Consider the following 26,086-nt stretch of genomic DNA (forward strand, 5'->3'; position numbering starts at 1 on the left):
TGTCTGAAAGTAACAACAAACGAAAACAAATCACATCAAAAGAATTTTCAATTGAGTGACAGCTCGAGGACAGGCTAAGCACATGGCTGCCGTTTCAGCCTACATCCCTAAAGGAGCGGTTGATTAACCTGAACTGTCCATTTTCAGCCTCTTATTACCCGGATCAGTTATGTGGGGTGTACGGGCTATGGTCCTGGCGACAGCAAAGCGAGCCTCGGGGACTCCTGCGCTTGTTATTCGTGTTTGTAAACTCCAACATCGGTGTCTCGCTCAGTCTATTGTACCTGATTGATGTCCTCGTGCTGGTCCGCCTCTTACGCGTTTGTCGGTGCTTGGCGCTATAAAGCCCTGGAGCGCAGGGGGGAAAGCCCAGAACAAGCCAAGCCACGAGATTGTGTCCCTCGCGCCACCTGCAGCGAAGATCGCGCAGGCGCCATGGAGCACATCGTCAACCTGGGCCACACAGAGCCCATCAGCTTCGGCATCGAGCAGATCCTGAGCCACGCTGAGCAGAGCTGCATGCTGGGCACGAGGACGCACGAGGCGGACTACGGTCACACGGCCTACGGCGGCGGAGGGGGATTCACCTGCGCCAATGCGATTTACAATGGGAGCGGGAACGGAGGCGCATGCGGGGCCTACATGAACATGGGAATGAACATGACCGCAAATAACGTAATAAGGGTCCCCGCGCACCGACCGGTGAGTGGGGGCCCCCCTGCCTCGCACGTCCCGGGACCCGGCCTCAGCGCGATCACATTCCCGTGGATGGAGAGCAACCGACGCTACACCAAGGATCGCTTCACAGGTTTGTTGGGCAGTTTGATAATAATTGGGACGGGTCACAGGCATAATGCGGGGACAACAAGTGCCGATTTCGTTCCAAGAATATTTAAGGCATTAAAATTTCCCCCCGCATAGAGAGGTTTTGCCAAATGGCCTAAATAAATACAAACAAACAATCAAACAAACACACAAACAGATAGGCCTAAATTAATAATTGATCAGCTTATGAATGAAAAAAAGCAAAAAACAAATAGGCTATAATTTAGGCTAATTCCTATTGACCCTGTATATGTCTTCCTTTTATTGTCTTCATTGCGTTACAGCACTTTGGTCAACTTTGTTTTAATTGTGCTTTATTGGTAAACTGGATTAAAGAGCAGATCGATATTTATTTTTGTTCGGCTAATCAGTCTTTTATCTTTTATCCTGCTGAGGATTTAATGACGACTGCAAGCAATTCAGTTTTGATTTGGCTGTATTTAACTAAACATCACATTATGCTTTTCAGAAACCCTTTTGTCCCACTGCTGCTCTTCTTTTCAGCGCTCACATCTTGCACAGCACTAACCTCATGAATTTATATACCTACAGTCTATGAAGTCTATATATATGCCTACGTCTATAGGCCTACTAGATTATGATGATGATGCGTATTATTATTATTATTATTATTATTATTATTATTATTATTATTATTATTATTATTATTATTATTATTATTATTATTATTATTATTATTATGTCTATAGGCGATTCTGCCAGTTTCCCCAGGGGTTTGGGAATGAACCTGACTGCACTAAATGCTTTGGCTACTGTCACTTCATCTGACTTAGTTTAGGAAACACAAACAGCAGCTGTTCTGTCAACTCACGTTCTGCCCTGTCCTCCTGCCCCGTCTTTCTGCCCTGCCTGACTTTGTGTCTGCCCGGTGTCCGATGCTCCTACCCAGTGTCGCTCTCACCCGTGTCTGTGGCACGCCGTGTAGGTCACCCGTATCAGAACAGGACGCCCCCCAAAAAGAAGAAGCCGCGCACGTCATTCTCCCGACTTCAGATCTGTGAGTTGGAGAAGCGTTTCCACCGACAGAAGTACCTGGCCTCTGCGGAGAGGGCCACGCTCGCCAAGGCCCTCAAGATGACTGACGCTCAGGTAAAGACGTGGTTCCAGAATCGGCGCACCAAGTGGAGGTGAGGCGTTGTTTACCCAAGCTGCACAGTGAAATATTGGCCTGTGTTTAGCCTGCCCTGTGTTGTGGTCCAGGCGGCAGACGGCAGAGGAGCGCGAGGCGGAGCGGCAGCAAGCCAACCGTCTTCTAATGCAGCTGCAGCACGAGGCCTTCCAAAAGTCGGTGTGCGAGCGCGTGAGCCCGGACCCTCTGTGTCTACAGAACAGCTCTCTCTTTGCACTACACAACCTACAGCCGTGGAGCGAGCATGCGGCCAAGCTCAGCAGCGTGTCCGCGTGCGACTAGAGGGTGCAGAGTGGGTTTCGGGATTCACCGGGACCATGGACTGGAGCTGGGCCTGAAGCCGAGAGCGGGTCTCCGGCAAACTGAAGCTTGTGCAGGCCAGACGCGCGCACAGTGAACTGCAGCAGAGCACAGGGAGCCTTGGACAACCTGACGCTTCCGTGTCTACTTTATGCTCTTATTTTATGATGTCTTATTTTATTTGTACAGGCCAAGCCGTTCTGTGGTGCTTGGAGCACACCTTTAGAGTTGAAAACTTTGCCTATTTTGACCAGAATCCACATAGCATTTTGCAGTTATTCTTGGGACTTTGGGCATATCAGAAATAGGCCAAGCCTATTTCCCACGTTGGTCTGTAGCCCGTATCATCGGCATAGCCTATTTTCTTTAGTGTGAATTTTGTAAATTGATAAGAGACATAGACTATGCCAATAAAAGGATTAAGCAGGCCTACATGTATTCACTAATTTAACAGTGAATATTAAAATGTCAACTTTAAGTTCTCCTTCTCCCATAGCCTGTTTTCATTGAATAAGCCTGTTGCTGTTTCTTGTTGTTGTCGTTGTTGTTTCTTGTTGTTGTTGTTATTATTATTATTAGGCCCGAGCGGCCTGGCAGGGCTCGGGCCTATTGTAATTGTACGGCAGTGCGCGGAGCGCACTGAAGAAAGACGTGCGCGTAGCGCACGTCCCAAAAAGAGCGCGCAGCGCTCAAGAAACAGAGCGCGGAGCGCTCCCCATGCATTAGACAGTAATGGGGGGACTCCCGGCACCACGCCCTGTCCGGTGAAATAGGCGTGTGCCGCGAAAGCGGCACATTTGTAACTGCTCGTGTGAAAAAAGGTGAAAAATCCAGTGAAGGCGCAACATTGACAAGAAAGTAGTCGATGACGAGCGCAACGCGCTCGTCATCGACCATGGCCACTTCCCAATGCCCAAAACAGTACTAGAGTGACTCAGGGCATTGAGGCCTATCCAATGATATAGGTGTTTGCCGCGAAAGCGGCATATTTGTTGTTGCTCGCACAAAAATCTGAAAAAAAAACGCATTAAGAAATATTGACAAAGAAGTGGTAAAATACGAGCGCAACGCGCTCGTATTTGACAATGAACCTCACGGGTGGGTTACTGGACGTGAGACCTTTCCGACGATATAAATATGGGCCGCCGGAGGCGGCGCTATATTGTTATTGTAAGGGTTTTTCTTATTCTTATTCTTATTATTTTTCCTCTCCCCCCCGGAGGCCGTTTCGGCCACTTCCCACCGACGAAAAGTCCTGAATTTTTGCCCAAAATTCAATTAGGTGAAAAAAAAAACTTTCACATCTCCAAATTTCAAAAATTCGAAAAAATGGCGCGTCAGCGCCCCCTGGAAAAACGGCGTTAACATTGCGGCCAATGGCCAGACCCCCCAAAATCCCGAAAACCCCAAAAATTTTAGTTCGTCGTAGACGAAAAAAATTCGGCACAGTGATTGGTCGCATGAAGCCAAAAAAAAAAACATATTGCGCGGTTGCTAGGCAACCATCTGTATGGCGGCCATCTTGGCCAGAAGAGCGACCTGGCGCCGAAGGCGCCTTTTCGTGCCCTCGCATTTGAACGAACTCGTCCTAGGGCGTTGAACGCAGCGACTCCCCGGTCGCTCCAGATCATCTACACATGTGGGGCATTAAAAGTTATTAAAAACTTTCTAATAGGATTTCCGGTTTTGTCATGGCAACGCCATGAATTTGGCGTTTGTTTTCGGCGTTCGCCGTCACTTTCGAAGAGTCATAACTCGCACATACTTTGGCCGATTTGAGTGAAACTTGAATCGTTGGTCGAGTCGTCGGCCCCGGATGTTTTGATATGGGAATTTTGAAAATGGGCGCTATAGCGCCCCCTGCAGAGCACCGAATAAAAATTAATGGAGAAAAAAAGTAAACTTTGTCGTAGACAAACAAAATTTGGCACAGACATCCGTCACGTGACCCCGATCAAAAAGTAAATTATGGCCACGCCCATTTTCCCACCATGTTGCCATGGCAACGACCCGAAATAAAGTTTGGCGTAGCCAAACCAAAATTGGTACACACCTTCGTCATGACGTTCCGAACAAAAAAGTACATTGCGCGGTTGCTAGGCAACCCACACAAAGTCGGCCATTTTGGGAAAAATCGCATAATCTGGCGCCAAAGGCGCATTTCTTGCCTTTGCTCTTTTATAAACTCGACCGAGGGTGGTAGCGTCATTTTAACCACGTACGGCGCGGCAGCGGCCCCGGTTATTGCGGTGGCGTGCGACGGCGTGCGCCAACCGGCCAACGCTGCTCGCGAGGGCCTCTAAATGCCGCTTGCGGCTTTAATTATTATTATTTTTCCTCTCCCCCTCCGGAGGCCGTTTCGGCCACTTCCCACCGACGAAAAGTCCTGAATTTTTGCCCAAAATTCTATTAGGTGAAAAAAAAAACCTCCACATCTCCAAATTTCAAAAATTCAAAAAAATGGCGCGTCAGCGCCCCCTGGAAAAACGACGTTAACATTGCGGCCTATGGCCAGACCCCCCAAAATCCCGAAAACCCCGAAAATTTTTGTTCGTCGTAGACGAAAAAAATTCGGCACAGTGATTGGTCACATGGAACCAAAAAAAAAAAGATATTACGCGGTTGCTAGGCAACCATCTGTATGGCGGCCATCTTGGCCAGAAGAGCGACCTGGCGCCGAAGGCGCCTTTTCGTGCCCTCGCATTTGAACGAACTCATCCTAGGGCGTTGAACGCAGCGACTCCCCGGTCGCTCCAGATCATCTACACATGTGGGGCATTAAAAGTTATTAAAAACTTTCTAATAGGATTTCCGCTTTTGTCATGGCAACGCCATGAATTTGGCGTTCGTTTTTGGCGTTCGCCGTCGCCTTCGAAGACCCATAACTCGCACATACTTCGGCCGATTTGAGTGAAACTTGAATCGTTGGTCGAGTCGTCGGCCCCGGGTGTTTTGATATGGGAATTTTGAAAATGGGCGCAATAGCGCCCCCTGCAGAGCACCGAATAAAAATGAATAGGGAAAAAAAGTAAACTTTGTCGTAGACAAACGAAATTTGGCACAGACATCCGTCACGTGACCTCGATCAAAAAGTAAATTATGGCCACGCCCATTTTCCCACCGTGTTGCCATGGCAACGACCCAAAATAAAGTTTGGCGTAGCCAAGCCAAAATTGGTACACACCTTCGTCATGACTGTCCGAACAAAAAAGTACATTACGTGGTTGCTAGGCAACCCACACAAAGTCGGCCATTTTGGGAAACATCGCGTGATCTGGCGCCGAAGGCGCATTTCTTGCCTTTGATCTTTTCTAAACTCGACGGAGGGTGGTGGCGTCATTTTAACCACGTAGGGCGCGGCAGCGCCCCCCGGTTGTTGCGGTGGCGTGCGACGGCGTGCGCCAACCGGCCAACGCTGCTCGCGAGGGCCTCTAAATGCCGCTTGCGGCTTTAATTATTATTATTATTGTTATTATTATTATTATTATTATTATTATTATTATTATTATTATTATTATTATTATTATTATTATTATTATTATTATTATTATTTATAGCGTTTTACATTCGCACTCCTGGGTCCAAACCATGCTCCTGGTGTTGTCTCCTAGGACCATGGTTTGCACTCAACTTGAGTTCATTCTGCTATAAACATATGTCCAAAATGATATAAATAAATAAATTAATATAGGCCTACAATAGCAAACAAAAAATGGAAAGGCTAATTAAATTAAATTCACAAACCTCAGACAGGATTGATTTAAAAAATGTAGACACAACACGTGCTAAGTGTCCCAACATTTAACCGCAATGCTCAAGGTTTTTTGTGAATTTTTATTCATCTATTTGTCAGGCCTATTTATATATCTATATCTGTTTATGGGCCTATTTGCATTTATTTGCCTTTATAGACTTTGATCCACCTATAGTTGTAGAGTTCCCAAAAAATATTTTCTAAAATGAAAGTAACGTTACTCTAAAATAATTTTAATCAAGTTGGTAAAAAGTAGTGACCCAAATATTTACTCAAATAAAAGTAAATAAGCATTTAGAGAAAATGTTACTTGAGGTCTGCGACTAATTACGGTGTAAAGATCTTTATTTATGTTTCAGTTGTGACACAAATTATGAGAAACAAAACATGAAATAATGTGAAAAATCCTAATATTCTTAAAGAAAATACCATAAAAATACACAAAAAGTGAGAGCTTAATTCTACAAAAAGAGGAACACGAAACACAATCTATACTGTATGTCACAATTGAGCTTTTGACACTTAGATTTACTCAATACTCACAGTTGAACGAGAAAAAAACACACAACAAAAAACGAGGTGGATAGTGTAACCAAAATATTTACTCAAGTAAGAGTAACGTTACTCACATAATTTTACTCAATTACTCAAGTAAAAGTTAAAAAGTGCTTGGAGAAAATGTCACTCGAGTCCTGTGAGTACTGAGAAACTGAGCGTAAAAGTCTAATGCATGGTCCTGTGACAAAAGTCTATACAAGAAACAAACTATGAAATAATGTGAAAATCTATTTCCAAAGAAAATGCTATAAGAACATACAGGCCTACAAAGAAATAATTCTTAACAATAAAGTATGAAACACAAAATTAATCTATTTTATAGGCAACGTAAAAAGCAAACTTAAAGCGGAGCGAGTAACTTTTCATCCCAGGCAGAGACTAAGACTAGACTGCAATAGGCTATAATATTACTCAAGAGGAATTAGAAAGTACTGTATGATATACCTACTCTGAGAAGCACAGTTACAACAAAAAACTACCCACGTACATGTACTTGAGTATATGTAACTGAGTACAACCAGGAGATTGAAAATGTGCAGTTTATGTTGTAAGATAACTTGGCTATGTCTCCCTCTGCTGGCGCTTACGAAGAGCTACAAACACTACATAACCGTCCTCTGTCGCCACTCAATGACGACATATTTACTCGCCTTTATTGAACATCAACATCTACTTTGGACCGAAGGACCGAACACTACAGTGAAGCCTCATCGCTCCGCGAGTGTCTCCAAAGGCGACATGTCTCTGCGGCACCTGTGCGTCTTCGTCCGCGGCCACCGCCTCAGCTCCAATTGTGCAGCGGACCTGCTCCGCCAAGGTCAGTGTCGGCGTTTATCGTCCTGGGTCTCCTAAGGTCCGCAGAAAGGGGTGACTATGGGGGTCCAGTTTGGGTTGAATCTGGTTCTGTTCTGGTTTGCTTTGGGCACTGTCAAACCAGGTCACAGTTGTTGTTTAACAGGAAAAAAAGATTGTTCGATTAACAGCCATCTTCCTGACAAATTATCTTTATTTACATGACAATGTAATTATCTCGGTGATGGCCTGGCCAGCAGGGTCCACGTCGCTTCTCCACTTAGCAAACGTAAAGTGCATAATGCTATGACAGGAGTTTCTTATCAATGAACTTGGGCCTGGTTTGCTGGGAATGCCAGTCAAGTATTAAGTTAAGTCAGTGAAGTGGATTTTTTGAAGAAAATAAACACGTTTTTTTGTTCTATAGCTACATTTGGTACTTGGGGAGAACTTTATTTTAAGGATAAAACGGGGACTTACTCGTGGACCACTGATGACAATGTTGCAGTGATCCATGATGACAACTGCAACATTGAAGAGGAAAGAGGAAGAGGAAATCTTACCTCTTCCTTTTTTACATCCTGTTCCCTTGTCCAGTCAGAAGTAAAATATAGAATATCACAACTAAAGATGAAAACTTTATCTGACGGGCGGACAGAATGTCTGACGGAATATCTGACGTACAGACCGATTGATGTCATCAATCAGTAATCAATCATCAATAATCAATCAATAATCAATCAATCAATCAATCAATCAATCAATCAATCAATCAATCAATCAATCAATCAATCAATCAATCAATCAATCAATCAACCAGTCAATAATCAGTCAATAATCAGTCAATAATCTGTTAACCTGTTATTAATAAGAGATTCTTTTATGTGTGGGAGGTTAGGATGTTGGAGAGCATCGAGTGGAGCAGCCAAGGAGAGAGAGCCCCTGAAGAAACCGAACACCCCTCAAGGCCGCTTGGACCAATCAGAGAAGGTGGACGACGTGCTACAGAGTGAGGAATTCCTTGTGCCTTTGACTGTTCACAAGCATTAAATGTAGTGCAGTTGCAGGTATGGTCCCGTCCAAGCCAGCGAACAAAGGGAGTAGCCTGCACAGACTATGGTCAACATGAAATCCCTGCGCAGAAGAATATAGGATTAATTTGTTAATTCATTAGCTTTTATAAAAGTCCCCTCACACTTTAGTGCAGTGCGTCTATTACTTAAAAGATGGATAATAAAAAGATATGTTTCTGTTGCAGAGTTCCCTGGTGACGTCAACCCCGTAACCAAGGAGAAAGGGGGGCCCCGGGGTCCAGAGCCGACTCGCTATGGAGACTGGGAGCGGAAGGGCCGCTGTGTGGACTTTTAGTATAGAACACTGTGTTATACCATGTGTTATACCATGTGCATACGCTAAATGTAAGAGTTTCTATTCACGAATGTATCTATGTCAATGGCAGTGTGTGGAAAATATCAATAAAATACTGGTACACAAAAACCTGTATCAGCCTGTGTCAGTGGGTGCACATCTGGGACAGTGTGTAAAGAGAAAAGTAATTGGCAAATATACATGTACATTAGCTACAATACCATGCCTGACACAGCATGAGTCCTCGCTCTATTCATACCAGACTGAAAAATACCCTACTATAGCATCTCTAATACAACAAGTGTTTTTACAGCTAAATTACCTATTTTTAATGTTCTGTGCATGTAGTTTAAGATTTGTTTATTTCTGGTTGAGTGCACCCTTTATCATCGTGATAGTTTGTAAGATTGCAAGATGGGAAGAGTGAGAACAAACTTTCAATAGTAAACAATCAACCTCACTCCCTTTCTTTACTGATTGGATCTGACAGGCTAGTTCACAGGAAAGCTCGTCTTGATCAAAGTGATAGCCTGGGGATTCGGATCTGAAATCCGTAAAGGGAGGGACTAAATACTATTTGATTTTACTAACGTTGACCCAGGCGGCCAATGTGGCTGCACTCTGTTAAGTCTGTAAAACATTTAAACTTGCAGACTATCACCATCTTATCTCTCTCGCTCTCTTTTTTTTAATCAAATTAAATGTTTTTAATTTATTTTTATTTTTATGTGTACAAAATAAAATCGCAAATTATGATTTTGACCTAATGCAGGCCTGTGTAAAGTAAAAACAAGATTTTACAAATGTCTACCGCTAGGGGGCATTATAAACGCAATACCCAATCATCTGTTCGAGAAACGGAAAGCTGCCTGGAAAGTCATTGTTCTCTACTTCTCCTTTCTTGATTGTTGCCTGTTTTGTAAAATGGAGGACTCAATGAAACATCATCAATGAAGTACCTGTTTCTATGGGGGCTGACCAGAGCCAACACTGCCTTGCAGCTGTGAGTTCCGATCAGCAGGGCGGAGAGGCGCAGAGCGACTCCGACGGCACAATGGAGCTAAACTGCGGCTGATGTCAGCGCCCTATGGCCGACGCTGTGCGTTCTTCTGCTGGTGAAGTAGCTACTGATGATTGGTGAAGGTAGATCATAGGTAGACACACACAATCGGAGACTGAATGTCATTCTAATAGCTACAGATTGTATCTCAAGAGAATACAATGGGCGCGGTCAGTGGGTAAAGAGACAAAGAACGAAAGCGCAGCAAAACACCATAAACACCTACGAGCGGTGTCGCCGACACAATGCTTTTGGAGAAACAAATATTTCAACTTTCAAGTCACTGTAAACCTTCCTCGTAACTAGTACAGAATCATTGCTTGCTTAACAAAAAAACGGCTTGTAGACATAGTAGATCATAAATTGAGAATCGAATAGATTTGCCATAGGCTCTGTGAGTGTGAAAAGTTGTACAGTGGAGCTGAGCGATGGCGGCGTTGCCATGGTTATGTCAACACCGTCCACACAAGACTCCATCAGAACAAACCAAGAAAATACGTATTTGTAGTACAGATACTAATAAAGGATCTTTATCTAGGCTATGCATAGCCTAATGATAAGCCCCAGAGTAACTGACGTAGATAAGCATAATCAAATTTGTCAATCATAACTTCATAAGGAACACATCAGTAGTGAAATTATAACATTTCTCCCAAGTAAGCCAACAAATGCTCATACTGCTCTTACTCTTGTTCTTAGAGTCTGTCTGTTTGATGGAAGCCAGCCGATGCAGCCCTGGTCAGGCTGGTGGGTCGCAGGCACCACAGAAAAATGTGAGCATAGCTCCCAGCTCCAGGCTCCTCTCAGACCGCCAGTACAGAGTGAGACAACCCTTGTTTACCCATCACACGTCCATCCTGAAGAAGTCACCTGGGGGACACAGCACAGAGCAGGTAGAGCCACAGTTGCAGCACAGCCTATTGTTGTAAAGAAAAAAACACTTCACACTTATCTATATCACAGATACAGAGTGATATGGGACTCAAAACCCAGGCCACAGCTGTAATGAAGTCTGATCCAAGCCTCCAGACCAGGCTCAGGGAGGGTCAGCCCCCTCCGTACAGTGAGCACTCTTCATCAGGCGATAGGAGCAGGATTTCTCCTATTCTCAGAAGCAGACCACCCACCTCTGTCCTACAGGTCCACAGACTGAGCACCCCTGTCCGGCCACGGCTGAGTTCTCCGGTGCTACACCCCAGGTACACCCCCCTCTCAACTCAAAAGAGGACACAAAATAACCCTGAGCAGAGCAAGAGCTCCGTGTATCAGGCTGAGTACTGGGCCTGTGCCATTCCAAACGACCCCCCGCCCACACCGTCGGGAGGGAACCCCCACCAAGACTATGAGGCTTTGCTGGACTACACTTACCCCCTGAGGTCTGTACCGCAGGCCGGGGACTGGACTCTTCAGGACTCAGGGATTGAACTGGACCTCCTCTCCTCTGGCCTTTCTGAGCTAAACACGTCCCTCGGTGGGATGGAGCGTCCAAAAGACCTCGTTTTGGGTTCAAGCTCACCAGACTTGATGGGGACTCCTTTCCCCTTAGCAGACCATGTGTTAACAGTGGATCGACCGGAGTGGAGTAAGCAGAAAAACACAGTGGTCTCTGCCATCTCAGCTGCGCTCATAGCTCTGCCCTGGGACAGAGGCATCCAGGATGATGAGGATGAAGAGTTCAGACCCCTCCCAGGGCAGATAGAACAGCTCCAGCAGCTGTCACAGCAGGTACTGTTCCATAAAGACCATTTCAAAACAGATTTAAGACTTCTAGGATAATGCTTTTTTGTGTATTTGTACCAACAACTATGTTCAGGGGTAGTTTTAATTTAGTAAATGTGTGTGCAGGTGCGTGAGGCAGCAGCTCATCTCCAGCCTGTGCAGTGGGAGCCTCCTCTGTCCCACATTCCATCAGTGGGGCACGACACACCAGACACTGTAGAAGCACCCCACAGGACTGGAGAATTACATCACCTCTGGACTGAAGGTTTCTCATTCCCTGTTCACTGTCTAGCACACAATTAACACAGTAATAAAGAGCTGCGTGTGGGTGGTTGGTATATTCTCACATTTGAGGTCTAATGTGTTTGTTTTAGACTCAGTGGACTCCCTCAGAGGACTAGAGCAGAACTCTCTCATGGAACACATCAGTGTAAGTTCTTATGTACTTTAACTTAGATCAGAAAGTGTATTCTGTGGGAATGTATTCAAGCCTGATTCTGCAGGTGTTCAGTGGTCACCTGGAGCAGCTCGTCCACTGGCTCTATGGCGCCTCACAGAAGATAGAGCAGCTGGCCCCACCCACAGTGGACATCCACAGTGTCAAGTCCTCTCTGGCTCAGTACCAGGTTTGTAGAGCCTTAGTCTATGACCACAAAAAATGATTTTACCATTAACATTTTTTTTTTCAACAAAATAAACCCATACATGGTTGTTTCAATTGTCCAGATTTTGTTGATGCAAATATAATCAATTTGGGCTTTTTGATACATTAAATGCCTTATGATATGAAAACAATAATAATATATAGCGCATTTCCAGATGCTCAAAGTCGCTTTACAATTTCGTGACACTTGTATTTTAAATGAAATGCACAAAATACACACAATTGTATTTCGTGCATTTAAAATACAATTTTAAATGCACGAAATACATTCTTGGTGGTGATAAGCCACGTTTGTAGCCATAGCTGCCCGGGGGTAGACTGACGGAAGTGAGGCTGCAAGTCTGCACTATCAGCCCCTCCACCACTGTGGTGCTTAATTAAATTATTATTGACGCGTTTATGTCAATAATCTACAGTAATAGTTTCAAATTGATATCTCTAAATTGTTATTTTTCTATTCACTTACTGTGTTTGTTGTAACTGGGGCCTTGCAGAGTTTTCAGCGAGACGTGAATAGCCACATACCTCTGACCTCTAACGTCCTGCAGACAGGACGTCTCCTGCTGCGCTGCCTCCAGAGCACATCTCCAGGTCAGTCCTCCTCACAGCGATTTCTTTAAAATCATCATTGCACAAACATATTTAAACTTTTTTATTATTATACAGTACAATGCCCATTGCAGGAGTTACTGGGTTATCCACCTGCATTAAAATAACAGCTGTGGTTAATGTGCCTTTTTACGTCCTCACATAAATGTACAGCTACTAAACTCAGGGGAGTGTTCTGACTGTGTGTATCCTTGGCAGTACTCAGAGACACTTTGCTCCTGATTGAGAGCCAGTCCAGACTTCTGGAGAGACACACAGAGCACTTCTTCTCCTCTATCCTCTCGGCCATGGACAGCCTGACCCAGCCCCAGACTGAGGGCAGTGGACCACAAACTAGCTCTGAGAGGGGAGAGTCCACCACACTGTCCTGACAGAGACTGTGCACCGTCTAACACCTGAGATTTCCTACTTTTCATACTCAGATACTGCTTTAAAGGAGAGCTTTATACTGTAATTACATACAATTTCTGTGCAGGTCAGCAAACAAAAATTAATGAAAAATGTGATCAATTTAATCCAATAACCTCATAAACAGTGCCTTCTGTCAAAAAATAAACACAACTCACTTTAAATATTGCCAGTTCTGTTTTATTTTTTTCATTTGCCAAATATTCTCTTTTGATGACACTGACAAGACTTTGTCCAGTTTGTCCAGACCAAGCTTTCTTTTCCTCTGTACCACACTGGAATAATGGGGAGCACTTCACCCTCACAGGTCTAATGCACTTTGCACCAGCTCAGGAACAAACTGACTCTGCGTGCATCAGTGTTTCAAAAACATGCAAAATTGAGATCATCGTGAGAGTACACTGTGATTCAACAAAGACTGAGGGTGCAAATATTAGAAAATTAGGTGCAATGCACCCTTCTGTAACCTTATAGATTTGGTTCTGGGGCGTGCTACTCTTTTCATTGATCAGTGGTCCTATATTGTGTGCTATAGTGAAACAGCTTTGGCCACATTTTAGATAAAAGTGCATGCATGTGTGAACAATATTAGAACTCTTGTTAGTGCTGTCATGTTCACGTGGGCTGGGAGTTTTCTGGTAGGATATTATCACATTTTCACAGTGTAATCTCGTGAAGCAAGAAGAACGAGGCCTGCTCAGGTTTAGTACATTGGGAGTTACAAGATTTATTTTCACTTTAAATGTTTAGCAATGACCATACATTAAGCCACAATTTGAATGCAGAGATAAATTGTCAAGACCTTCCCAATAACATATTTAACACTAACTGTCAAATTCAATTTACATACATTTATATATTTATATATATACATAATGATTTTTTATGTACATATAGTGTATCACTACATGTGTAATGCTGGACAGTACAGACACTGCCAAGAGTACTGTGGGGACAGATCAACCATGCCAGACAAACAGTCCGAAACAGAAGAAAACAAAACAACCAACATAAAAAATGTACAAACCATAATCTTAATTAAAGTGATTTATTAGCGACCCCTGGTGGAGGAATGAAGAAATAGACATTGGTTCCGGCGCTCAGAAACTCTTGGACTTGACCCAGAATGAGTCTGAGGTGACAGGAGTGTGGTCCGGGCCTGGCCAGGACAGAATGCCGTGGGTCAGATTTGGTAGTGCCTCTACACATGTACAGTTCTGCTCTCTGTCCTGTGGGCTCCAGAACACAGTGGTCTCAGCAGCAGCCCCCTGACGAGGACTTGACAGTGGTGCCGGGCGTCAGCTTCACATTAGGCTTCTCCCCACCTCCGGCTGTGGCCCCGGGGCCCATTCTCTTTTTAATCTCAGCTGCCATGGTCATGAAGGCCTGCTCCACGTTGGTTGCATTTTTAGCACTGGTTTCCAAAAAGGGGATGCCCAGAGAATCTGCAAACTCCTGCACATTTCAGAATTCAGAAGAAGTTACAGGCAACCCAGTCCTCGGATAAACGTGTACAAAGATGAATGAAATGTGCACATGTATGATTTGCCGTCACGCTTGTGTAGAAGGAGCAATAAGAGACCATATACCTTGGCTGTTGTGTAGTCTACTACTTTCTTTGTCGTCAGGTCACACTTGTTTCCCACCAGAAGCTTGTTGACGTTTTCACTGGCATAGCGGTCAATCTCCTGTAGCCACTGTTTGACATTGTTAAAAGATTCCTGTAAAAAAAGAAAAAAAAGGACAATGTGGAACAAAAATGAGAAAGTGGTGAAAATCTTTTTGAATTATAGCAAGATTACATGAGAAAAGTCACACTTTCTATAGCAGTAAAAGGGCAAATGGATAATTATAAAACAGAAAACTTTATTACATAATTTTCCTCCACTCCTCTATACATTACATTCCGTTCAACAGTGTGATAAATGTTTACCAATATATTTTTTAAAAATGAGCAGTAGTGAGGGTACCTGGTCTGTAACATCATACACTACTATGATTCCATGAGCTCCTCTGTAGTAGCTGGAAGTAATCGTCCGAAACCTCTCCTGTCCCGCTGTGTCCCACTGTGGAAGAAAAAAAAAACACGTCTCTCAGAATTCTCAAAGATTTATCCAACTGGCTCCCAGATAATGGATGAGTACTCACAATCTGAAGTTTAATGGTCTTCCCGTCCAGTTCTATGGTTCGGATTTTGAAGTCCACACCGATTGTGCTAATGTAACTTTCTGTATATGTGTCATCCTGCAGAATTCACACATAAGCACTCAGCCAGTCCAGCAGCAACTTTGTGACTAACCAGTTTACAAATCTGTAAACAAGACTTATTATCAAAAAGCAAATGAACGTTCAACTTACCGCAAACCGCAGAAGAAGACAAGACTTCCCTACACCCGAGTCACCGATAAGAAGAAGCTTAAATAAATAATCACTGCAAAAGAAAACAAAGGCTACGGTCAGTCACACTGAGCTGCAGCGGTGGGGCAGAGGTGCAACAAGTGCACGGCTGCACGCAGAGCCGTAATATATCCGTGGTCTTGGCCAAGTAACTAGGCAAATCCTGAAAGCACAAATGGAACTTAGACCGTGGAACGGAATCTCATTTGTTGCAGATTTCATATTCCGAGACTGACCGAAGATTATTTCCCTAAACTTTAGGTCATTTCAAAATGCAGTAAAAGCCAGTAATTTGTATTTCATTCTGATAAAAATGACTGCCATCAATCAGGCAGCATGGGTCTACTGATGGGTTTCAAGGCCATACCACCTTCGCTATGCCCAATCCCATCAGATCTTGGAAGCTCAGCAGGCAAGAGCCTGGCTGGTACTTGGATGGGAGACCGTTTGGGAAACACCTGGAAGCCTGGGTGAATGTAGTGTGTGAGTGAGTGGTTGGTGGTGGCCGGAGGGGCCAGTCTATCCCAGGGCAGCTGTGGCTACAACAGCAGCTTACCATCACTGAGTAGGGAGTGAATGAATAATGACTACAGTGTAGCGCTTTGAGAAACTTGGTAATACAGGCTTGGAAAGCGCAATGCAAGTGTAAGGCATTATTGTTATTTCAAGTAATGAAAATGTTAAACGGTTGCCAATTTGCCATAGCAAATTAACCACCAAAACACCTAATCTGTTGAATGGTTAAAATCCTTAGACTGGCGCCCATAACAGTTATCCATTTAAATGGATAGATAGCTTTTACTTCTTCAACTGTCTCCACGTCAGCATAGCCATAAAGCTCTAGTATCAACAGTGTCTTTTTCTCTGGTCCAAATTCCAATCATGCTCTGCTGGTTAGGTTCAGGCCGGGTATGAACAGGCAATCTGTGCACATGAGCTTATATACGTCTAAACCAACTTTGCAATTTTGACACTGCAGAGGTCACACTATGGACGATCTGTTTAACTTTGGCATTAAAGCCAAAGTAAAAATCATAACATTTGAAAGCAATGGATAATAAATGTATAAGAGTCTTGTGCAGAGTCCAGAGGCAGGCTTGGAAGAATGGATTAAAAGTAAATGATGTAGATCTGAAGGTTTGCTGAATATTAACATGGTGAAATCGCCCCTTGTACAATGGCTGTGGCCATGTGATCTACACATGACTTAACCAACATATGACTCATGACACATTCACTGAGCATAGAAGAGGCACAAAGTACTGTGACAACATTACACATTTGGTCAAAAACAGGGATGGTTATTTAGACTTAATGATAAAAAATAAATACAAATCACTAGACTTTCATAATGTCGGTTAAAGTCAAACTTGTGTTTCCAGTGATTAGTATCCATGTCTTTGGTGAAAGCAAGTCAATGCAGCCAATTTTCTTTAAGACAACAAAATAAGTATTAAAATCTGAGTGATCACTCGAGTATCCACTAACCCAGTTATCCGCGTTTGTATACCAATACAAATGGGGGACATGGATGAGTGAAATGAGAACAGAGGGTAGTGATATATCATGTGATACATCTAGTCCAGGATCTACACGCATAGACAATTCCCAAAAGGCACTGATAACATTTCTTGACGGGCCCACCAATCTATTCAAGTTAAATGATAAAATCATCTTTTGCAAAAATGTTAGCACTATGCTACATGGTCAAGCTCACGTTAGCTAAAGATGCTATGTTAGCTGGCCAAGCTCACTGACATTTGGGGCACAATACTTACTATTCTGGATTCATTGTTGGGAGGTTGTAAATATAGTTTCCTCTTGTTTGCTGTTTTTATCCCGTCTATAAACGTTGTTTCCTTGTTAAAAAAGAAAAGCGGTGAACTCTCACTGCTTCCAGCTGCCTGTTTTCTTTGTACAAATCCAAAATGGCTGCAACTCTAACCAGGAAACAGCTAACGTTAGCCAGCTGATTTGCAAAGTGATGGCGATATTTGTCTGTTTCCTTCAGATAGCCTGACCTACAAAACAGCGCTAACAGCACATACAGCCTTTTAAAGCAAGATGTATGTACAAATGTGGAGCGCTGAGCGAACACAGTTACCGCAGCAGAGACTGTCACTGTAAGGTGACGTCATCTAGTGAGACGTGGCACAGGGCCCACGTGACTCGCTCTCCTTCCCACATGACCACGGACCATGAGCAGGATGGAGATGCCATAATAGATCGATGGGAGACGCTCATCCAAAGTGTGGAAGATTTTAGATGTCTATACTGTATGTCCCGTTATGCTACATACATAGTAATCACAATAAACACTAAAGTAGAAAAGTGTCAGATTTATTAAGTTGATAGCTAACATAATTCCCAATATCAGGGTTAACAATAAAATAATCAAATGTCCCATGAGAGGGGAATAAAAGGTGTTGTTGAACAGACTGGTATAGATCACAGATATATCCATGATCATCATCATCATCATCATCATCATCATCATCATCATCATCATCATCATCATCATCATCATCATCTGAAGAAGAAGAATAAGAAAAAATAAATCAAATCAAATCAAATCAAATACAGAACAGTCTCTCCAGGAGGAGGCGCCCGAGCGATCGAACTGGTAGAGCCATAACAGTCCAAAGAAGTTTGTAAATGTTACAGACTTATGGCAATTCTGACAAGTCATGTCCAAGTGAATCTCAATACACAAAGGTCTAATGCTAAAGCTGTTCAGACTCGCAGGAGGATTTTGAGCCAATATTTTTGTAACTTCTGACATTGACTTAGGTGTATTTTCATTGACAACTGCATATTTTGTGGCCATACTGCCTTTGCTCTGCCCGATCCCGTCAGACCTTGGAAGCTAAGCAGGGAAGAGCCAGGTCTGTACTTGGATGGAAGACTATTTGGGAACACCAGGAAGCCTTGCGAAGTGAGTGAGTGAATGAGTGAGTGAGTGGTTGGTGGTGGTGGTGGTCGGACGGGCCGATGGCGCACACTGGTTGCCTCGCCTCCGTCAGTCTACCCCAGGGCAGCTGTGGCTACAATAGTAGCTTACGACTACTAAGTATGGAGTGAATGAATAATGCAATGTAAAGCATCTTTGAGTGTACAAAAAAACGCTATATAAAACAGATGCATTATTATTATTATATTTTTGTGAAAATAAGCCAAACATCAACATACATCATGAAACCAGATTTTTTAATGCTTTTCACCTCACATGATCATAAATGCTAAGTACATTTTACAGAAGGGGGTACCAAGTTGTTTCGTGCGTGATTTGGGGGTTTGCAGCCTGGAAAGTTTGCGAGAGTGTGATCACCACATGTTTTCAGTTACAGTTTTTTTTTCCACCGCAGGCAGAGGAAATAGAGGGGCAGTCCCAGAATGAGTCATTCAGTGCCCAACTCATAATGCACACATTACTTTTACATGTTCAGAGACCATTTTACACACACGGCTCTAGCCTGTGCTGTGGACGTCTTACTGGATTGTAACAGCAGCTCACAACCTCTGGACAAATATATACAGTGGGTGAATGCATGACTCCTTATGTCTCTGGTTAATGAGGTTATTTCTGTTTTCGATCACATCTTTGGTGTTGTACCCTGTGGTTATTCATAATGGCAGCGACTGCACTGGTCACAGAGAACTTTAAATTTGTGTCTCTGTTTTTTAAAAGTAAAGATGTGATGATTTTCAATGGTCTGGTGGCTCTGGGCACTGTTGCTGGCCAGACAGCGTACACAGTGTTTGCCTTCGACTGCCCCTGTTCTCCAAAGAAAAACTACTTCTATGGGCTGGCCGCTATTGGGGTGCCTGCTCTGGTGCTTTTCCTTGTGGGCATCATGTTGAACAGGAACACATGGAACCTGGTGGCTGAATGCCAGCTCAGACGGTGCCGTAAGCAGTCGACAGCAGCAATCTTTACGGTGCTGGCCAATATCCTGGGCAGGGCAGTGGTGGCTCCTCTCACTTGGGCTGTGTTGTCTCTACTGCAGGGACAGGCCTATTCCTGTGCCCTCAGTGAGTTTGTGGACCCCAGCTCTGTGCCAGGGTTCCCGTCTGGACAAAACCCTGGGGTGCTGGCTCAGTTTCCTTGTGAGGAAAATGTTTCTACTTTGCTCCAGCCTTTCAGGAGAGACATCCAGCGCCACCTCAAGTACCAGTCCCAGGTATGTAATTCTAGCTCATGTACTATGTAATATGAACGCCATATACAGTTGTGCTCAAACTTTACATACCCTGGCAGAATTTTTTAAGAATAGTTTTCACTTGTTGTGTGACGCCATTTAAAGTGAAACAACTGAGTTTGCTATTTTTAAATCCTAATGAAAAAAGAAAGTACCAGAATGACCCTGATGAAAAGTTTACATACCCCAGTTTTTAATAGGCCTACTGTGTATTGCCCCATTTAACATCAATGACTGCTTGGAGTCTTTTGTGGTAGTTGTGGATGACGTTCTTTATTTTTTCTGAAGGCCAGTTCTTCTTGGCAACAAGCCTCCAGTTCCTGTAAGTTTCTGGGCGTTTTTACATGTGTCTTGCATGATCAGCACATTTGAGCTCTCCCCACAGTAGTTCAATGATATTGATGTCAGGAGACTGAGATGGCCACTAAGGGGACCTTCACTTTATTCTGCTGAAGCCAGTGGCGTCAGCGAGCCACCTCCATATTTCACAGTAGGTAGGCGAAGAAGGTAGGTGAAGGCCAATTCACCATAAATGGCTTCACACAACTACTAACTATGAGTGAAAAAAAACCCAACGTTTTGTGTTATCTTTCATATTCTTTGAAAAATAGTTAAAAAAAGAAAAAGAAAAAAAAAAGCAGAAGTTCTGCCGGGGAAGATTTACATGATTCTTTTCTTGTGTTTCTTTCAGCTAATTGGCTGGCTACTGGTTGCCGGGATGGCAGTGACTGTCTTCCTCCTCCAGTGTGTGAGGCGATGCTGCTCTCCCTTGGGTCATCAGCAGGAGGAATACTGGACTCAGTACCGTGCAGCTGAGCAGAATCTCTTCCATAACACAGCGGCAGCCCACGCCCAGCTGTTAGCCATTGACAATGTCAGGAACTTCTTTGGCTTTGTGTCTCTGGAGCCTGAACAAAAGGAGCTGCTGGCAGAACAGCAGAACAGTCGTCCTGTCTGCAGCACGGACTGGAACAGAGTGACAGGCGTCTGCTTGTACCGAGAGAAGAGTGGGCTGCCGCTCTATAGTCGCATCCACAAGTGGGCCACATACAGCCTGGACAACCCAGAGGAAATGGACAAGGAGATGAACACCCTTTAACCTGACCAAATACACCTCTTCTGCCTGAAAAATATTAATTCAATCTGTAAAATGTGTCTGATGAGTGCCATCTTTGTCGAATTAATAACAATCATAAAAGCAGCAGCAGCAGCAGCCAATAACCTCTAATCAGCTGAAGTAGTGCTGACTCCTGGATTAGAGCCCAGTACTAAACTGAGGGGGGTCTAAACCGTACCACTCTTTGACCCCTAACTAAAGCTTATAAACAAAAAAACTCTAAAGTGCTCAGGTGGTGCTGGACTACACATCTGAGCAGAGGTTCTTCTTTTTGCAGACGGGGCAGAGCTGTGGCCGGTACATGCGGCTCACGTCCAGCTCCGGTTTACTGTAGTACCACTTGTTCAGCAGCTGGTCCATCTGCTCCTGCCTGGTGACCCCGTGGAGCCGGTCTTCGTCCTCCAGGTCCCAGTCATCCCGCGTGTTTACACTGAAGTGTGGCCTGTCCAGCAGTGGCGCCTCTCTCATCTCCTCAAAGAACTGTACCACGCACTTCCGTGCAAAGTCCCGCGCATGCAGCACACAGGTCTCATCGAACAGCTTCTGCTCCACATCCAGGTAGTTGCTCCAGTAGCGCGTCTGAAGGAAGGCAGCGTGGTCATCAAAGCATGGCTTGATGAGCCGAGCGAGAGATCCAAGCACAATGAAGAAGAGGATGATGGACCAGCCTACAGCCTGGAAACACAGGGTCAAAGACAGGCATGTCACAAATACACTGTTGAACTGTTTTTGGGATTATTCTAGAGGAAAACAATAGCTTCTTCTTCTACTAAAGTACATTTGACATGTTCCCAATGAGAACCGGTGAATCTTTGGTTTATTACATATCAATGAATATTAGTGTTATAGGGTTATGAGTGTTTTCAGGTTCTCAGTTCATGTCAAAAATACAAATGAAGGGCAAATTGGCCAAGCTGTTTGTTATTGACTTTTGGTACAACTCCCTTTGTTTGAGAGTCTGACCTGAGAGTAGCAGCGCACGTATCTGGACACAGCCTTTCTGAAGGCACTGTTCTTGAAGATGCCCTCCTCTTTGCATGGCACCTTTGCCATGATTTTAATGATGTCCATTCCAGTGTTGTTTGGCAAACCTGGAACACAGTGCAGTCAGTGAAGTGAGCCCTTGAGAGTTGAGACTGCACATCATCAGACAGAGTGATGAGATATTTAACAAATAATAGGCATAGCTCTATCTCTCTGAATGAGAGGACACTGAAGAATAAACGACTCTTTGCATTAGAATATGTGTCAACAGTTCCTTAACTGAAATGGGGATTAATGCACTGTACCTACTATTAATTTTTTTGAGTCACATGCAGAAAATAACTATATTATAATAGAGTTAAGAACATGTTATGAAGAAACATGTGACTTGACTGGGAGAAGTGACCAGGGGTTCCCAAAGTGAGTCCACACAGAGGGTCGCGATACACTGAGGTGGGGGTCACGAGATATTTTTACAACAATATTTTTTTCAAATTTGTAACAAGTAATGAGCACTGAATCCTTAGCTATCCTGGCTATCCCAAACTATGGTAGGAAAACCATGTGGCTCTTATCTCCATGTTGCTGCTTGTGTCATGTCGGCTCTGAACTGCTGCTTCTGTTCCACCTCATTGGCCTAAAGCTACGATGCGGCGTTTTTAAACTAGAAATTAGCTCCAAAAATAAACATATTCACAGATTTAATAAATAAAATGAACACGAAGCAATTTACTATCAAAACATTAACAAGCCAGATTTTAAATGTTGTGCGCCTGAATTTAAATACTAATTATATTTTACAGTGGGGGTCCCGAGTTGGTCTGGTGATTTTTGCGGTCGTTGCCTGAAACATTTGGGAACCCCTGGTCTAGACCAGAGTGATTGTCTACCAGAGAACAGATTAGGGTCCACGCTGACGCTGAAGGCACAGATGAAGATCTTCCCATCCAAAAGAGAGACCAGGATCCAAACCATTGGAGCCAACATCGCCCTCTGCAGCATGGCTGAGAACAGATACCTGTATGGTGCATAGACTGTTACTACACAGTGATTATATACATTTGTAAGGTTGCTTATGTTTTACATCTTGAAAATGACAAATAAAGCACTCCTCCACAACTTTAGAAGAACTAGTCAGTAAAGATAATACTGCAGTAAGCATAAAGCATTAGTCTTAGCTGCTGAAGACACATTACACTGTCATGCATTTTTCATTATGCTCCACACTGAGTAAGCTGCGTAGCCTCAGATGTACTGGGGCAGATGGAGGAAAGCGAGGCTGCCAATCTGTACCATCTGTGCCACCTAACCACTGAGTTCAGCTCTGTAAGTAAACCCGGAGCTAGTCGACACCCACTGTAACAAAAGAGCAGGAGAAGGCCTGTATACTCACTTAACGACTGTAGGGTTTTTGGAGCGGTTTCCCTCAGGCCTCAACCACTCGTCCATCATGACCCCAGTGTGGCGGTTCACCAAAACCCCCAGAAAGAAGAGAATAATGGGGGGCACAACCATGACGCCCATCGAGTAGAGGCGGTTGTACTGCGGCAGACAGGGGCAGTTGAAGTCAAAGCTGGTGTAGAGTTTGACACTGACCATGGCCAGGATGATGCAGATGCCGTTCGAGATGGACTCGGAGTTGGACTGAAAGTACTGCAGCACCAATTTCACACGCTCCATCAGGGAAAAGGTCAAGGTGTGAGGTCAGGTTAGAGCTGAGGGGACACAAGACTGGTTATGCATAAGACTGGTCAGATTTAGTTGCAAGTTTCCGACATTTTTGTGACGTTTATTATTAATCCTTGGTCCCAGGATGTGACCTACAAAGAGAGAATTTGCCAAAATACAGTTTAAATGGCTTTGTGGTGTACATTTCAGGCTGATTTCGATGTCAGATTATACCCAACAGCTCTTAATTAGTTATCAGGAATTTGTTGTTCAAAAAGCACCACATGTATCACCACAACAAAAGATATCCAAATGGGTGTGTGGTGGAGATGTATTTTGTGTGGATGGAGTACTGCCCAAGGCTCCAGTTTGTTGTCAGAACATTAAGAGCGAGACAATACAGTCAGCTTTTACTACACTATACAGTCATGCAGGTTTCAAGTGGAGATTTGTGCGTCACACGGGTTGTACTTGCAGTCTAAACTAACACAGAATTAATCCTAAAATGCATCTTTAGTAAAAGCCTGAGTGTTAGAGTGTTCATATGTTTTAATTCTATTTTTATTTGTCATCAGTTTTTATCAATGGACATTCAGAAATCAGGATATGTATATACTACTTTTGAATAGAACATTTCAGATCTACAATATGTAAATATCTGACGTGATAGATTTTTGAAGTGGTTTGTAAACTCACTGCCACATCACACCAGGCATTCGAGGCAATATACAAACAATGAACAGGAAAAGCATGCATGCATTTTTGTCCAAACTCACTCCAAACAAATTTCTAACATCCCAATTCTTCAGAACTTTGAGTCATCAAAATTGTCACAGTAAAGTAATCAACAAGTGCCCACTAGTTCATGATTAAAAAAAACAAAACAAAGCTGATACAGCAGGGCCTTATATGCTCAAGAGAACTCTGGTTATCTGGTAACATATCATCAAAGCTATTACTACAAAACATAACAAGGTACTTTTAAATCACAGACAGGTTAAGAGTAAAGCAGCCTACCTTAGAGATCTGTCGGATGGAGATTGGTCATCAGTGGCTTCACAGACTGAAACAGCTGAGATTTGACTGCTGGTCCCGGAAGAACCACGCCCTGCACATACAAAGCCACAACCACAAGCTCAGTCTCTCACACACATAGCATCACAAAGCCATCAGAGCGTTGCTGTCAGGACTGCACCTTCAAACCATATAGAAGACGTGGGCAGGTCACAGAGCTGCGTGTGGCCCGGGTGTGCTGCTCACGGGCACATCGGCTTCGCAGGAGTCACATGGTCAGTCTGGTCTGTTGTTGTTTTCCAGGGTGCTTTCCAAGTCAAAGCTATGCAAATGTGAAGGGCCACAGTGACAAGTCACAGTCACCTGTGTTCAACCCAATACACGGTCGCTCCAAAGAATTTCATCAAACATCTCTGAACTTGTGATTTGTCCCCAAGGAGAATAATGCATGCATCTCAAATGTGAATTTAAGGCCATACCGCCTTTACTCTGCCCCATCCCAGCAGATCTTGGAAGCTAAGCAGGGGAGGGCCTGGTTGGTACTTGGATGGGAGACCATTTGGGAACACCAGGAAGCCTGGGGTGAATGCAGGGGCGGACTGGCCATATGTCCATTCTGGAAGAGCACAGAAGGGCCACTGGCTCTAGGGCCACCAGTCTCCTTAACCTCTTACCCTCCACCTTAACCAAGCTTTACCCAAATCTAAAAGCTTAAATGAAAAGCATCAAAATAGTGGAGGCAAACGGAACAAAAATGTGCTGGAACAAAAAGTGACCAAAAAACGCGATGAAAACAAGACATTAAAGAACGAAAAAGTGACCAAAAAAAACATGTCAAACACAACAACAAAGCAATGAAAAAAGCAACAAAAAAAGCAACAAAAAGTGACTTAAAAACGTGACAAAAATCACATCAAGCCACAAAACAAGTACTGAAAAAGCAACAAAAATGTGACAAAAACGCAGCAACAACATGAGAAAAAGTTAGAATCACTTTTGGCTTAAGCGTTCAAATGAGGCGTTACACTGTTGCTCTCCAGTCGAGAAGCTTTTATATTTGGGTAAAGCCGAACTGAAGATAATGCACTCTTTTCCTGGGGGTAAGAGGTTAAAATATGTGTTTGTGGAAGTCTATGCTAATTTGGGACAGATTGTTCAGATTCCAGGGCTGTGAGTGGTTGGTGGTCAGAGGGGCCAATGGTGCAGACTAGTTGCCTCGCTTCCGTCAGTCTACCCCAGGGCAGCTGTGGCTACAATAGTAGCTTATCACCACTGTGCAAGACGTACATGGTGTGAATGAATAATGCACTAAATTGTAAAGAGTGAGCATTTAGAAAAGTTCTAATAAGACTAATGCATTATTATTCAATGAATTTAAGGCCTGAAGCCGACTGAGACGCTACATTTGGTTGGTAAATAGACAAAAACTAAGCATTTAATTAAACTAGAGAAACAAACTAAAGATAACAAGGCTCTCATGACATTTGTTTGACTTTGTAT

The 26,086-nt window shown here is 43.7% G+C and overlaps 6 protein-coding genes across 7 annotated transcripts; 4 read left to right on the forward strand and 2 right to left on the reverse strand.

Annotated features, from left to right (window-relative positions):
- Positions 1-393: 393 nt before the first annotated feature.
- On the forward strand, positions 394-2,516 carry tlx1 (T cell leukemia homeobox 1). Its single transcript, XM_079559476.1, has 3 exons — positions 394-808; positions 1,736-1,973; positions 2,047-2,516. Exons 1-3 carry the CDS (start codon positions 436-438, stop codon positions 2,255-2,257), a joined length of 822 nt encoding a protein of 273 aa, XP_079415602.1. The 5' UTR covers positions 394-435; the 3' UTR covers positions 2,258-2,516.
- A 4,761-nt stretch (positions 2,517-7,277) lies between these two features.
- On the forward strand, positions 7,278-8,894 carry sdhaf4 (succinate dehydrogenase complex assembly factor 4). Its single transcript, XM_079559498.1, has 3 exons — positions 7,278-7,404; positions 8,278-8,388; positions 8,638-8,894. The coding sequence occupies exons 1-3, from the start codon at positions 7,326-7,328 to the stop codon at positions 8,745-8,747; spliced, it is 300 nt and encodes a 99-aa protein (XP_079415624.1). The 5' UTR covers positions 7,278-7,325; the 3' UTR covers positions 8,748-8,894.
- A 680-nt stretch (positions 8,895-9,574) lies between these two features.
- On the forward strand, positions 9,575-13,355 carry cep68 (centrosomal protein 68). Of its 2 annotated transcripts, none has more exons than XM_079560211.1 (8): positions 9,575-9,862; positions 10,507-10,700; positions 10,771-11,532; positions 11,653-11,791; positions 11,901-11,956; positions 12,030-12,152; positions 12,685-12,781; positions 12,998-13,355. In XM_079560211.1, exons 1-8 carry the CDS (start codon positions 9,835-9,837, stop codon positions 13,168-13,170), a joined length of 1,572 nt encoding a protein of 523 aa, XP_079416337.1. In that variant the 5' UTR covers positions 9,575-9,834; the 3' UTR covers positions 13,171-13,355. The 2 variants fall into 2 exon arrangements, with proteins under 2 accessions (XP_079416337.1, XP_079416338.1); XM_079560212.1 differs by having other exon boundaries at positions 9,575-9,846.
- Positions 13,356-13,448: 93 nt separating this feature from the next.
- On the reverse strand, positions 13,449-17,752 carry LOC306965182 (ras-related protein ORAB-1). The gene is made up of 7 exons (XM_079559427.1): positions 17,383-17,752; positions 15,566-15,638; positions 15,356-15,451; positions 15,178-15,273; positions 14,797-14,928; positions 13,803-14,662; positions 13,449-13,750 (listed from the first exon to the last, which is right to left on the reverse strand). The coding sequence occupies exons 1-6, from the start codon at positions 17,394-17,396 to the stop codon at positions 14,462-14,464; spliced, it is 612 nt and encodes a 203-aa protein (XP_079415553.1). The 5' UTR covers positions 17,397-17,752; the 3' UTR covers positions 13,449-13,750; positions 13,803-14,461.
- Positions 17,753-19,040: 1,288 nt separating this feature from the next.
- LOC306965216 (calcium homeostasis modulator protein 2-like) lies at positions 19,041-20,902 on the forward strand (the record flags this gene model as incomplete). Its single annotated transcript, XM_079559479.1, has 2 exons — positions 19,041-19,785; positions 20,495-20,902. The coding sequence occupies exons 1-2, from the start codon at positions 19,234-19,236 to the stop codon at positions 20,900-20,902; spliced, it is 960 nt and encodes a 319-aa protein (XP_079415605.1). The 5' UTR covers positions 19,041-19,233.
- A 67-nt stretch (positions 20,903-20,969) lies between these two features.
- calhm3 (calcium homeostasis modulator 3) lies at positions 20,970-23,584 on the reverse strand (the record flags this gene model as incomplete). The annotated part of the gene is made up of 4 exons (XM_079560253.1): positions 20,970-21,595; positions 21,884-22,011; positions 22,795-22,922; positions 23,298-23,584. The coding sequence occupies 4 exons, from the start codon at positions 23,582-23,584 to the stop codon at positions 21,164-21,166; spliced, it is 975 nt and encodes a 324-aa protein (XP_079416379.1). The 3' UTR covers positions 20,970-21,163.
- Positions 23,585-26,086: the final 2,502 nt, after the last annotated feature.

The sequence above is a fragment of the Gobius niger genome, assembly GCF_951799975.1.
Source record: "Gobius niger genome assembly, chromosome: 7".
Classification (NCBI taxonomy): Eukaryota; Metazoa; Chordata; class Actinopteri; order Gobiiformes; family Gobiidae; genus Gobius; species Gobius niger.

Coding starts and splice junctions, on each gene's coding strand:
- tlx1 (XM_079559476.1), top strand. CDS start 436: ATGGAGCACATCGTCAACCTGGGCCACACAGAGCCCATCAGCTTCGGC. Junction 809..1,735: donor CACCAAGGATCGCTTCACAG/GTTTGTTGGGCA, acceptor GCTCCTACCCAG/TGTCGCTCTCACCCGTGTCT. Junction 1,974..2,046: donor AATCGGCGCACCAAGTGGAG/GTGAGGCGTTGT, acceptor GTTGTGGTCCAG/GCGGCAGACGGCAGAGGAGC.
- sdhaf4 (XM_079559498.1), top strand. CDS start 7,326: ATGTCTCTGCGGCACCTGTGCGTCTTCGTCCGCGGCCACCGCCTCAGC. Junction 7,405..8,277: donor AGCGGACCTGCTCCGCCAAG/GTCAGTGTCGGC, acceptor GTGGGAGGTTAG/GATGTTGGAGAGCATCGAGT. Junction 8,389..8,637: donor GGTGGACGACGTGCTACAGA/GTGAGGAATTCC, acceptor TTTCTGTTGCAG/AGTTCCCTGGTGACGTCAAC.
- cep68 (XM_079560211.1), top strand. CDS start 9,835: ATGGCCGACGCTGTGCGTTCTTCTGCTG. Junction 11,957..12,029: donor CTCTCATGGAACACATCAGT/GTAAGTTCTTAT, acceptor CTGATTCTGCAG/GTGTTCAGTGGTCACCTGGA. Junction 12,782..12,997: donor CCTCCAGAGCACATCTCCAG/GTCAGTCCTCCT, acceptor TATCCTTGGCAG/TACTCAGAGACACTTTGCTC.
- LOC306965182 (XM_079559427.1), bottom strand. Junction 15,452..15,565: donor GTCTTCTTCTGCGGTTTGCG/GTAAGTTGAACG, acceptor TGAATTCTGCAG/GATGACACATATACAGAAAG. Junction 15,274..15,355: donor AGACCATTAAACTTCAGATT/GTGAGTACTCAT, acceptor TTTCTTCCACAG/TGGGACACAGCGGGACAGGA.